At 48.5% G+C, this 12,939-nt stretch overlaps 1 protein-coding gene across 1 annotated transcript; it reads left to right on the top strand.

Moving 5' to 3' along the window:
* Positions 1-9,535: 9,535 nt before the first annotated feature.
* Positions 9,536-12,058, top strand: LOC100828968 (scarecrow-like protein 32). The gene has a single exon (XM_010237850.3). It carries the CDS (start codon positions 10,226-10,228, stop codon positions 11,681-11,683), a length of 1,458 nt encoding a protein of 485 aa, XP_010236152.2. The 5' UTR covers positions 9,536-10,225; the 3' UTR covers positions 11,684-12,058.
* Positions 12,059-12,939: the final 881 nt, after the last annotated feature.

Below are 12,939 nucleotides of genomic sequence, written 5' to 3'. Positions count from 1 at the left end.
TCCAGCTCTCCATGTTGTCGTCCGACCATGGAGGCCAATCCTCCTCTGCGGCCGCCTCCTCCTCCTCCTTGACCGATGCGGGCACGGGAGGGCGGTGCTCCGGTTTCATCTTGAGGGAGCCGGCTCACGTAGAGCGCCGCCCCAAGGTCGGGCCAGCGCCCCAGCTCCTCCCGCTGGGACTCGGCCAGCGCTTTAGCCGGCATGGCCTCCTCCTCGGCGGTGCGCGGCTCCGGCGACACCACCTCCTCCTTGGGCTTCACCTCCTAGGCTTCTTGCTTGACGACGAAGGCGGCATCCGGTGGCGGCGGGGGCATGCGAAGAAGGAGCGACGACACATGTCGTGCTCCATCTCGTGCATGCATCCTCGTACGACGAGTCCTTCGCGTATGCCGGATCGTCACGGAGGTCGGCGGGGAGCCCGAAGCGGCGGCGCCAAATCTCGACCTGGTGGGCGCGGCCGCTTGCCGGGACGAGGGGCACAGGAACCCGCTCGGGGTTCAAGTGCCCCCCGTAAGGAAGGTGCACGTCGGACCACGCAACGGCATGCCGTGGTCCCAGTAGTGCACCGCCGTGCGCTCGTCCACGTAGATGCGTCCCTCCCACTGCCTCCTCGCCGACGCGAGGCGGAAGGGCGTCGTCGTCGGGAGCAACCTCCTGTTGCGCGCGCCCGACGATGAGCCTGCCTCATAGTCATGCTTGCCCGCAGGCCAGAGCTTATTCGGATCCATAGGGGCGACATCGGCGGTGAGTGGGGAGGGCTAGGTTTTTGTACCGGCAAGGTGGGAACTTGTGTAGTGGACAGTGGTGGGTTGGGAAATGGGGACGAACTGGTCCCCATTTAATATGACCGGGACGGGGCTCGTGGGTCACTGCTACGTGGCTAGAATGCGAAAGGGGTTGACACTCTGGATGCGCGGACCGAGTGACGCTCCGTTTCTCGTTTCATGGGGACGCAAATCCGACGCAGATTTGAGACCAGAATGCGTTGCCACGGTCGTGTTTTGTTTCCATCCAAACGGATAGATCCAGCCAATTTGCGTCGCTCCGCTGGAGTTGGCCTAAAGCCAGGGAAGCCAGCCCAAAGCAGCGTACGCGCGTGGGCCGCTACGGCTCCGTGGACCTTATCCTCGTAGATGTTCTGGTCCTGTAAGCCCAGTTCAATTAGATCCAATACACTTAAAGGTCCAATGCCCACTGGATTCAACAGATAGTTCCGCCCTGTACTTATAAGTTTTTTGTTTTTGTTTTTTTCTGTTGAGGAAACATCTAGTCATGAGTTTGGAGTCGTCCAGAATATCCAACGGGAAGACTTCTAGTCTTATACGGTAACGGCATTGCCGGTGCCGGCGGTGGTCAACATCCAACTCAGAGATGCGGTCACCTGCAGCGCGCAAGGCCCGTTCTGCGTGGTCTGCAGGGAGCCATTAGGGGTTGCGGTCGGGCGGTGCGGCCATGGCGTGGTGTGCTCCAAGTGCATGATCAGCATCCGGATTCCGGCACGTCAACGGCGACAAGAGCTGATGCGTCTGCAGAGCTAGCTCATTGCCCCACCAGCCACCATCATGGTCACCAAGGAGGCAGGTCACGGAGTACATCTGCAATAAAAATAAATATTTTCTACTCGTGCGATCCGGAAAAAAATGTCTCAGATTTATTACTCTTTCTGACGAAATTCTTTATCGTCTATTTAGTACAAATTTGTACAAAACCGAGACCCGTATTATGGATGGAAGGGGGTACTTCATGCCCCTGTGGTTCAAAAGAGAGCTGCCATGGAGATTGGAGATCCTGCTCCTAGTTGCCCCAGCGATCGATTATTTGCCTTTTCTCAATTAAAAAACAAAACCATGCTTCACTTTTTTGAGCGAAAATCAATGCTTCGGCATAGATTTGTGTGGAGTCTCTCATCCTCAGATATTTTTACGATAAGATCTATGTATGCGGATTTTATGGATACATTTGGAAGCTTAAAATTCCCTCAACATTGAAGATTTTTATGTGGTTCGTTGACCGTAAGGTTATTTTGACCAAAGAGAATCTAGTTAAACAAAATTGGAAGGGGAGTTAAAAATGTTGTTTTTGCGATTCGGACGAGACTATACAACGTCTCTTCATCTGTTGTCCCTTAGCTCGTATTGTGTGGCGCATTATTTTTATTGCCTTTAATCTACCTCCACCGAGTTCGACTATTAATATGTTCGGGAATTGGCCTAGTGGGTTGGAAAAAAAAAACTAAAGCTCATATTCGGAAGTGAGTTTCGGCTTTCTGTTGGGCTATTTGGAACTGTAGAAATGATGTTGTTTTCAACAGAGACAGAGTTCCTCATTTTTTGCAGGTTATCCTTCGGGCTACCCATTGGTTTCGACTATGGACCTAACTGCTTCTTGCATCCCAGTGGGATCTTTTCGATATTGGATGCAGCCGTCTGGAGATGGTCGCACATGATTTCTTCAGCTGGGCTGGACGCATAGGATCGCCATGTTGAGCTTTTTCCGCTGGCTTATTTTTGTATCCACGATTTATGATCAGTGATTTGTATGACATTTGATTTGTTTGCAATAAAAATGGCTGTGTGCATCGATTGATGAAGAGGCCGGGGACTCCTCTTTTCGAAAAAAAAAACTTCGCTAAAAGAGCAATGGACATTAGAGCAACACCCGTTATTAGGCCGGCCCACTAGTTCGGTAGAAATCATGTATATGGGCTGGCCAACTTGGATAGGTTTTCAGGGTTTGCCGGAGAACGGAGCTTTCTTACAGCGCGACTAGGCTGCGGAGCCCAGTTGTCCCACCTAGTATCTCCGAACATTGAGTCCAAAACAAAATTGTACTAAGATCTGGGCCAAAGCTTAACTGATCAAATTAGCATGGATGGTTGTGATCTGTCCCGCGACTTTCTGGCCCGAGCTCAGAGGTTCTAGAAAGATCGCTCAAAAAAAAAGAGGTACTAGAAAGGATTCGCTGGTGCTGCTTCCGAGTTCTGACCGTAGAAAAAACACAGTCAAGTTCAAAATGTCTGCAAACCCTAACTAGGATTAAGAATAGCATGATGGTATAGCGATACTTCTAAGGCCAATAATGCTCCGTTGCCAGAAAAATACGATCATCCACTGTCCTGAGTCGAGCATAATACTGGATGCTGCTAATGAGAAAACATTTATTGTGCACCTTCTGACATACAGAGATTTTCAGTCCAGTCTCCAGAGTATATGGCCAGAAAAGTTTTCAGTGCAAGCTCCAGACTCCAGAGTAGTCGAGTAGATGTCCAGGAAGGTTTCCAATCCAAATTACCAAATACCAGGAACAGGGCCCCTACTACTTACCCAGTTCCAGAATAAAATTATTCCACTTCCGTTATACTCTTCGATATATAGTATCGCAAATGGCATAATCTTGCTTTTTTTTAGGTTGCGTCATACAGCACACACAAAGTAGCCAGCTTAAATATTTCCGGTCACAATTCTCTGTTGCAAGAAATACAATAGGACAACAAACAAATGGATATAGATACCCCCCCCCCCCCCCCCCAAAGCACGACGACAGCTACTAGCTCACGCATAAGACGCATAGATTTGAGTGACATATATACCTTAAACAAGTGAATTCCCTTTCATGCAGGCTGCAGCCAGTACAGGTACTTCAAACTACCCATGCACACATACAGACAGGAATAACAGATCACTGCATTAGCGGCCGAGTGAGAGCCATGGAATGGAATCGGCACGCACACACTGGCGCAGTGCCAAGTACAAACTAAACAAATGGCCCTTCATCCCCAGCTGATCCTTTTTGCATCAGCTCAGAATCCCAAGCATTTGTCTTGACCCTTTTGGACTCCTCATGGTCTGGGGCATATCCGCAGGTAAGCAGCAAAAGTGCCTCACCACATGCAGTACACATCACACACCTCCAATGTTGTTCTCTCTCGCATTGCTTTCACAGCGCACAGACGCCTTGTTTCTTGCGGCGTCTGGGTCGAAGTGTCCGTGGGGATTCAGTGATGAGCTAAAGAGAATTTCCCTAGAAAAGTGCAAATGCCTTAGCCTAGTTGCTTGTCCCCATGCATGCTCTGTACTTTATCCCCTAGTTGCACTAAAACAATGCTCTAATCAGTTAACTAGTTAGTATACTAATCTTTCTGCTGCAGCAGCAGCGGCTAAGCTTAGTTCAGTCTCGTGTAACAGGATGACAAAGGGAATTGCCCCTTGAGAAAAAGCTGAAACGGCTTAGCCTAGCCGCTTGTCATCTTGCCCTTGTACCTTTTGTCATAGAATCGTATGTTACTTTGGTTAAGTGCATGATCATCATTGGGAGTAATATAATGAGGCGGAATTAGCCCTATCCTCTTCGCCCTATGTGCTTTCCATGAGATTCTTCTACTGACAAAGGCTAGCTTGTCTTCTTTCCATGCATGGCTGCGTGCATATGACATGCAAAATCAAGGCGTTGAATCGCCTTTTCTGGGAGTAGCACTGCAGTACTGGTGTCGCTGCAACTTAACATGCAAGTCCAAGCAGGAACAAGCAGTCCCCAACCTTTTTTGCCACGTTTGACCGGGACATTTGGGATGCTTGCTCTCGATCACAATCTGGTTGCTCTGACGTGACTATATATATGATTCTGATGTTGTTTAATCCATCGACCTAATCTCTGATCGATCTTCCTTTTTGGTTGCTGGATTTTGGACACACGCACACACATGAGCTAGCTCTATACCCGGCCCATCCATGCATCATTTGTTAATTTGTCGGTATATATGCAATAATGCAAAGGCATGTGCGGTTAATTAGCCTAAAAGGTGGACACGTGCGAAGCTGCCTAAAGTCGATGTAGGAAAATTAACTTTGACAAGTAACCAACAACATCACCTTTTCGGGTGATCAGGACACATTACTAGTTTAATTCTCTGGGTTGCACAGCGCCTATAGCTTTCTCTTTGCTGAAAATATGTACTATGATATGTTTGCTTTGTGCTAAACGTTGTTGTCTGTTCAAGTAAATTGAAATTTCAAACATTTTGTCCGTACGCACAAGTGTGCCCAATAGCTCTCTTCGAAATCCCTAACATGATGCATTATTCTTAGTGAATGTATTCAGATTTTAAAATATCAACAAACATTCTTACTGTCCTGATATGTAAGCAGGCAAGGTGATTATATATACCGTGACTGTTCAATCGAGACAAAATCTTCTGGAGTTTCAGCATGACAGTGACATAGTGTGACCACGAGGCTAAGCTATACACAAAAAATGATAATCTAGCCGTCCTAGCTACGTAAATAAAATTAAAACCCATTGCATAGTGCGACCACGAGTTACAGCAATTCCTAATCTACGAACCTGGTTATTAGTGTAAATTTCCACACGCGCTGTGCCGTGTAGAGATCAGTAGCTATGTGAAGTTTAGCTCTAAAACTTCTCCAAGCAGTGCCGTGATCCATCCAACGACCATCCAGCAGAAATTATAGTCCTGGCCCCGGCCTGATCGATCGCCTCATTTACTTTCTCTGAAAATGACAACTATATTAGTTGTTCAAATTAATTTCCACTAGCTAGGAAACTGATCAAGCCCATCAGCAGTTCATGACTCTCACAAGCAAGCTATACTCACTACTCACATCCTTTTTGGAAAGAAAAAAAAACTCACTCGCCACATGCATGATGGAAATCCAAGCTCTCTGATACGGGTGCGGGTGGCCCGATCTTTCGATGAGATCGGTAACTCTCGATTTGGGTAGGAGGTGACGTTGACGATCCAACTACGGCCTAGGAGGCAGCACCTTAGCAATCGATACACCAACTCCAAAGGGTTATTGATCACGCGGGGGCACGATCAACCTGACCACGAAGGTCTTTGTTCCTGCAAGCAATCGAAGAACAAGCAAGAACAAGATAAATAACGGATGCAATCTAAAATTGTGAATATACTATATCAAACCAATGTCTCAACGAGACGATAAGTTGGGATTCCGAAAGCGGTAAAACAGGTGGTCTAACCGACACAAGCGATTACACGAAGTAGTAGCGATGGCTAACTTTTAACTAAACAAAACCCAAGGCTCCTTAGGGAGGCTCATGGGGTATATAAAGGAGGAGGGAGAGATATTTTCGTCCACCTTGAATAAGGAGTCCGAAATCCAACTCTATTTCTAACTTTCCTAACAAACTACAACTCTTTAGGAAACAGAAAAACAGATCCGTCAGCTTGTTTTGTCCGCCACGGTCAGCACGAGTCGAATCTCTTGATGGGGCCAGATCCGTTGGAAAGGTCTTGTAATTATCTTTTCAACAAGTACTTGTTTGCTTGATTTGGACTCCGGATGCGGCCTGGGTGATTAAAACAAATTCAGGTCTCCTGACAGCTCGGACCCGAATCGGATTCAACTTTAATTCGTGATATCTTTCTCTAGCAAGCTCCGAATCATGTGTCGTTTGATTTGTTGGAAAGTAGACTTGATAGGCTTCACTTTGAATCTCCCTTTGCAGGGTATAACACTTCATCTTCACTTTGGACTTGTAAAGTTCAATAAGATGCCTACATAATAAGATTACACAAGATAGTAGCTCCGCCTCTTTGCAAGTAACATATTGAAAACATTTTGTAATTGAATTCATCTGATTATAATTATTAGAGACACCAACAATTAGACTTCTAATGATCGTATCCATGGTTAGCATGTCCATATCACTCTCCTACCACAATTATAAAGCAGAAATTAAATTGCCCGTGGTCACATACATACATACGTCATCTACACATGCACAGCACGTACGTACGGTATTCGGTGGTCCAATTGGCCAAACAGAGGGGAACAGCACAATAAAGCCCGGGCGCTGCAGCCCAAGGGTAACCCAGAAAACAAGAGAGGCTGGCATGTGGTCCCGGCTCTGGTAAGGGAATCTCCCGATCAGTAGATAACTCCGTCGCAATGACATCGTCATGGATCCCCCATGCACATGCACATGCAGGTGGGTTTCACGGGGAACTACGGGCGATCTGTTACTGCAACTGCAGCTAGCTCGATATATATCATGCGAATGCATCACGCAGATCATGGGTGATCGGAGCGTACTGCTGGCTCCTTCCATTGAACACCGCCCGTGCAAAGCGGTGCGTGGGCCGCCGGTCGACACGCGCAGGATCGGGGGGCAAATAACTGAGCTTGGGGCCGGATCGATCGCACGAACTAACGGGACCAGCGCGTCCCGAGCGCGCGCCGTCGGGTGTACGTAACGTACGTGGTGCTATCGCGTGGATGTGGCGTCCAGCCAACAAAAATCTAATTCCAACGATGTACGAGTACAATTTTATTTTCAAACTTTAAGAAGTTTGCATCCAGCCTGACAGCCCTACATGCATGCGCTCTGAGAGCTAACCTGGTCGACGAGAATACAAACTCTGAAGGCTCCCCTTCCTAGCTGTCCATGCATTATGCATGCCTCCCCTCCCGTTGTTAGCGTGATACAGTACGATAGCTAGGATGCAGTAGCACACCAATAAACACCAGTATACCACACCCTCTCATGCGTGTGACGAATTTAAAGTACCCGCGGGCCTTCTCATGATCAGTATATATGGGGCCAGAAATAAATGTGTGTGTCTAGCTAGTTGTAGCAACTAGGTACGTACTCGTATTGGCGCATCTTCTGCCACTACAACAGCAAATCTGCAGTGGGCCAGAGATAAGGGTGCAGCCATAGTCTGGTTAGTACTGCCTCGTCCAACAATAGGGAACATATTAGATTTCCTTTGACTAATGTTTTGACCACATATTACTCTATTAATATATAATTATATGACATAGATTCATATCCATAATATTCCTACTCAAGGATATTTGTTTATGGTTATGATTTTGATCACATTAGTCACATATTCATGAAGTAATTTGTGATCAAAAGATTGGTCAACCAAACCCTAATATGCCTCCTATTGTTGGACGGATGGAGTAGTTTGCAGCAACAAGTTAATTTAAAACGACACCACACCAAAACTACTGACATTAGATTGAGTTAGTATCAGTGGACTGGTATGACATACGGTTCCTGCGATAACTAGCTCTCAGAACTGCTCAGAGAAATATGCCACCATATTCCTGCAAGAGCAAATTAAGAATTCTCAAGGTGGGACTATATATATACACATGCAGACACAACTGTCATCTATCAATGTGGTTAGCATCCCTGGCCTATGGAATTCTTCTGTCGAATAGTTTTAAGCAGTTTGGACGTCTGAGTTCAAATCAAAACAAAGAGTCGTTTTCTGCTTTGCAAACAATGAGAATATTAGATATAGAACGGACCTTAACTAATTCTGGCTTGTCCCATGTGGGACCCAATCCCGAACTGACCAAATCATTTCATCATGATATGGCCCGTGATCTCTCTCTCACACACACAAAAAAAAAATAGTTACAGTAATTTTTGTACGACACCATTCAAATCCTCTGGAAAATAATAGTCCATGACAATTTTTGTACAATTCTAGTACTACTAAGTCAGCGTCACTTATTATAGATCGGAGGGAGTACTTGACAATTTTTTTGCAGATATATTACGTGACATTTACCATGTGAAGTGCGTGTGCTAGTTACTTGTCAACTATTGTGACATGTAATTCTGATAACTATTGTGAGTCTACTTTTGGAAGGTGGAGTACTTAACTAGTGGAGTATATCGCTATATAGACTAGAGTAAATTGCATGAAGACCCACCTTCGGTGACAAGAAAAACTCCAATTCTATGGGATTTTAACAAAAACCATACTTCAAAATTAACGAGTAACAAAAAAAACTCATACATGTACAAATTTATCATTTATCTTGTTGGTCCCACATAGCATAGGCTACTTTGACTTCTTTCGAAATTGATGATTCGGCCAAAATAAGTGCCATATAAACTGGAGTGAATTGCATGAAGGCCCCCTTTGGTTCGACAAGAAACTACAATTCAATGGGATTTTAACAAAAACCATACTTCAAGATTAATGAGTAACAAAAAAACTCATACATATGCAAAATTACCATTCACCTAGTTGGTCCCACCACCTGCCACATACATGCTACTTTGACTTCTTTCGAAATTGATGGTTCGGCCATAAACACAAATGTGTTAAGTCTTGTGTAAGACAGTTGTGATCTGCAAGATTAAATATATGTAATTAAATTTTTTTTGGGCGTGGATATTGCTAAGTCGTCTGATTTTTAAGAAATGAACCTTAAATCTGAGTCGATGTTTTAGAACCGTTGGATTAAAATCTGAGTGCCATCCCCATTTTCTCATCTCTCACTTGCTATCGTTGGATTAAGATCAAACATATCGACTTATCTCTAACTAAAAAACAAACGACTTCTCAAGAGAAAAACCACATTTTTTTGTTAAAATCCCTTGAGTTGTAATAGTTCTCTTTTAACTCATCCCTTGAAGATGTGCCTTTGTGTAATTTACTCCATTGACCAATACAAAGCTGTCCATCCAGAACAATCCAACAAACCACTACAAAATTCCGTCTACAATTAGCGACTTTGTGACCCGGCCGGTAACTCTTCTCCCCCTTCCCGTAGCTCTCCCTTTCCGTCTTCCTTGATACTGCTACCCAATTCCTCTAGTAAGCTCTCTCAGATCGGCATATGCACAAATTTCCGCAGCTTCACCCTTGAATTCAAACCACCTAGCTAGCGCTATATATACGTACTATGTGCATGTGCTAATTGTTCATCTTGATTCCTCCTAGTTGCATACAATAGCTTAGCTAGATCTCGATCCCTCTCCTTGATGGATGGTGTATAAAACAAAGATTTAGTTTTCTTGCCGTTTCTTCCAGCCCTAGATCATTTCTAGCTAACTACAAATAGCCGGCCTTGATCAGTTCCATCGTCTGCTCCCGGTGGCTGAAATATTCCTTGTACTTTATGATGAATCGAATTCTCCATTCTCCCCCTCAACTGGTTTGCCCCCCATCGATTGGCGCTCCCAAATAAGCTCCAATTGGAAAGCACGTGTAGTTGAGTTGTAGCTGTGCAGCTCCGACTAGCAGCAAAGGAAAGCAATTAAGTGCGCCGCACAGCCCTCTATATATGCTTCGTACAAGCACCAAATCCGCTCCTCAAACTGCCCGACGTGTACTCGCTCTGCCCTCCTTGCTCTTTTCTAATCAATCACTAGCTAGCTGCCTGCTTCGTCGTCGCGAATTTGTACCCTCCCACCCCGGTTTTGCCCCCCCTACATGATGCAGTTCACCCATGCCGCAGTAACCGCACCGCCTCTCCACCACCACCACCACCACCACGGCCACCACGTCCCCAACAACGCCGCCCATGGACTAGGGCTAGGCCTCCTCCTCGACGTGGGCACGCCGCGGCCGTGGCCCGGGACGACGACGCCAACGACGGCCAGCAGCAAGATCTCGCTGGGGAACCTCAACAGCGCGGGGTGCATGGAGCAGCTGCTGGTGCACTGCGCGAGCGCCATCGAGGCCAACGACGCCACGCTGACGCAGCAGATCCTGTGGGTGCTCAACAACATCGCCCCCGCCGACGGCGACTCCACCCAGCGGCTCACGGCGGCCTTCCTCTGCGCGCTCGTGTCCCGCGCCTCCAGGACGGGCGCCTGCAAGGCGGTCACCGCCGCCGTGGCGGCCGCCGTGGCCGTCGAGGACGTGCACCGGTTCACGGCCGTCGAGCTGGCGGGCTTCGTGGACCTGACACCGTGGCACCGGTTCGGGTACATGGCTGCCAACGCGGCCATCCTGGAGGCAGCGGAAGGGTTCCCCGTGGTGCACGTCGTGGACCTCAGCACCACGCACTGCATGCAGATCCCCACGCTCATCGACTTGCTCGCCTCCCGCGCCGAGGGCCCGCCCATCCTACGGCTCACCGTCGCCGACGTCTCCTCTAATTCTAGCTCTTCTTCTTCTTCTTCGCCGCCGCCGGTGCTCGACACGTCCTACGAGGAGCTGGGAGCCAAGCTGGTGTCCTTCGCGCGGTCACGGAACGTGTCCATGGACTTCCGTGTGGTGCGCACGTCCCCCGCCGACGCCTTCGCTTCCTTACTCGACACGCTCCGCATGCAGCAGCTGCTGGTGTCCGACTCCAGCAGCTGCAGCGAAGCTCTCGTAATCAACTGCCACATGCTGCTCCACGCCGTGCCCGACGAGACGGCCGGGTCCGTGATGTCGACACTCACCGCAGGCCTTCTTCCGCAGCAGCAGCAGCCGGTGTCGCTCCGGACCATGCTGCTCAAGTCCCTACGGAGCCTTGACCCAGCCCTGGTGGTGATAGCGGAAGAAGACGCCGACTTCACGGCGTGCGACGTGGTGGGGCGGCTGCGGGCGGCGTTCAACTTCCTGTGGATCCCCTACGACGCCGTGGACACGTTCCTGCCCAAGCAAGGGAGCGCGCAGCGGCGGTGGTACGAGGCGGAGGTCGGGTGGAAGGTGGAGAACGTGCTGGCGCAGGAAGGCGTGGCCCGGGTGGAGCGGCAGGAAGGCCGGGCCAGGTGGGGGCAGAGGATGCGGGGCGCCGGGTTCCGAGCCGTGGGGATCGGCGAGGAGGCTGCTGGGGAGGTGAGGACGATGCTGAACGAGCATGCCGCCGGGTGGGGGATGAAGCGGGAGGACGATGATCTCTTGCTCACTTGGAAGGGGCACAACGTTGTTTTCGCCTCCGCGTGGGCACCGTCTTGAGTGCCGGCCAGCTGTGGGCATGGCATGCGGTTCGTTCACAAGGTGAGTGGGTGCTCTAGTGTAGCCAGAGCTAGCTTGCTTCCATGGATATGTGATTTAGGGTTGGTTGGTTTTCTGTGCATCTTCATGATATGAAAGATCGTCCATGTAGTTCAAATTAGCTCTTACTACCTAGCTGATTCGTTTGCAGAGAATTGATCAGCTTGATCATTGTAATGATGATGATTGATCTCTCTCAAACACAGGTGTTAGAAAGAAGGAACAGAAAGAAGAACCTTAGGATCCTTTATTATCACACTCAAATATGTAGGCCAGATCTTTATTTTCATATGTGTCTTTAAATGTGATATATGATAACGGTGTGACATCCTCCTCGGTCCCCTTCTCACTGCCATAAAACCTTTTCTTGTATCTTGTGAAACACTTGGCACTTCCACTATTTACAAGGCATGTAAACACAATGATTTTTTTTTAAAATTTCTCCAAAAGGCGCTTCATTAGTTGGATTAAAAAGTGGGCGGAGATGTACCACCCCTAGGCCGCCCCTAGCGCCGTCTCCGACGCTGGCCGCGCCAGTGATGGCTATGAATGCTACCGGGGGTGAAATCCCGGTTCTGGCTCTCTCTAAGGAAAGCTTTCGCCGATGTGTCCGGGAGGCTCACGCCCGGGCCATGAAAGGAGGGGATCTAAACGTTGTTTCCGATCCGGGAAGATCTCCTCCCAAAGATTGCGGAATTACGAGCAAAGATGATTGAGTGGATCAGTTTGTTGGGGAACGCGGTATGCTACGCTAGCACAAAATAAAATTTCTACCGCTTCCGCCCGGATCAATGCTGTAGATAATGGATCACGAGATTACCACTAGACGCGCAGACCCGTAGCGGAAGTAGAGTCGATGTAGCGCGTCGATGCCGAGTAGTCGAACAGCCTGCTCCTCCTCGCCGATCCCACGAACAGTTCGTCCAAGCGCCACAGGTGCAGCGCCTCCGAGGTATCCACACGTACAGGGAGGAACTCCGTGCGGCGGACTGCTAGATCCGATCGCAAGGCTTTGGGCATGGAGGTGTGACGGCCGAGTCTAACTCGCGTCTGGACTGGTGTAACCCTAGACGGGTTGGTCTCCTCCGCTTACATAGACGTCCCTAGTGGGCTCAACACTTGAGACCCGTTAGGAGTCTAAGCTCGATACGAGTTGAATCCGATCCAACTCGGTTCCCACCCCTTAAGCGTGTGACCCTTCAGGTTCGCGGGCAGTC

This window comes from Brachypodium distachyon, chromosome 1, assembly GCF_000005505.3.
Source record: "Brachypodium distachyon strain Bd21 chromosome 1, Brachypodium_distachyon_v3.0, whole genome shotgun sequence".
In the NCBI taxonomy this organism is placed as follows: Eukaryota; Viridiplantae; Streptophyta; class Magnoliopsida; order Poales; family Poaceae; genus Brachypodium; species Brachypodium distachyon.
The sequence above is the reverse complement of the archived record's forward strand: the minus strand, read 5'-3'. Positions and strand labels throughout refer to the sequence as shown.

Coding starts and splice junctions, on each gene's coding strand:
- LOC100828968 (XM_010237850.3), top strand. CDS start 10,226: ATGATGCAGTTCACCCATGCCGCAGTAACCGCACCGCCTCTCCACCAC.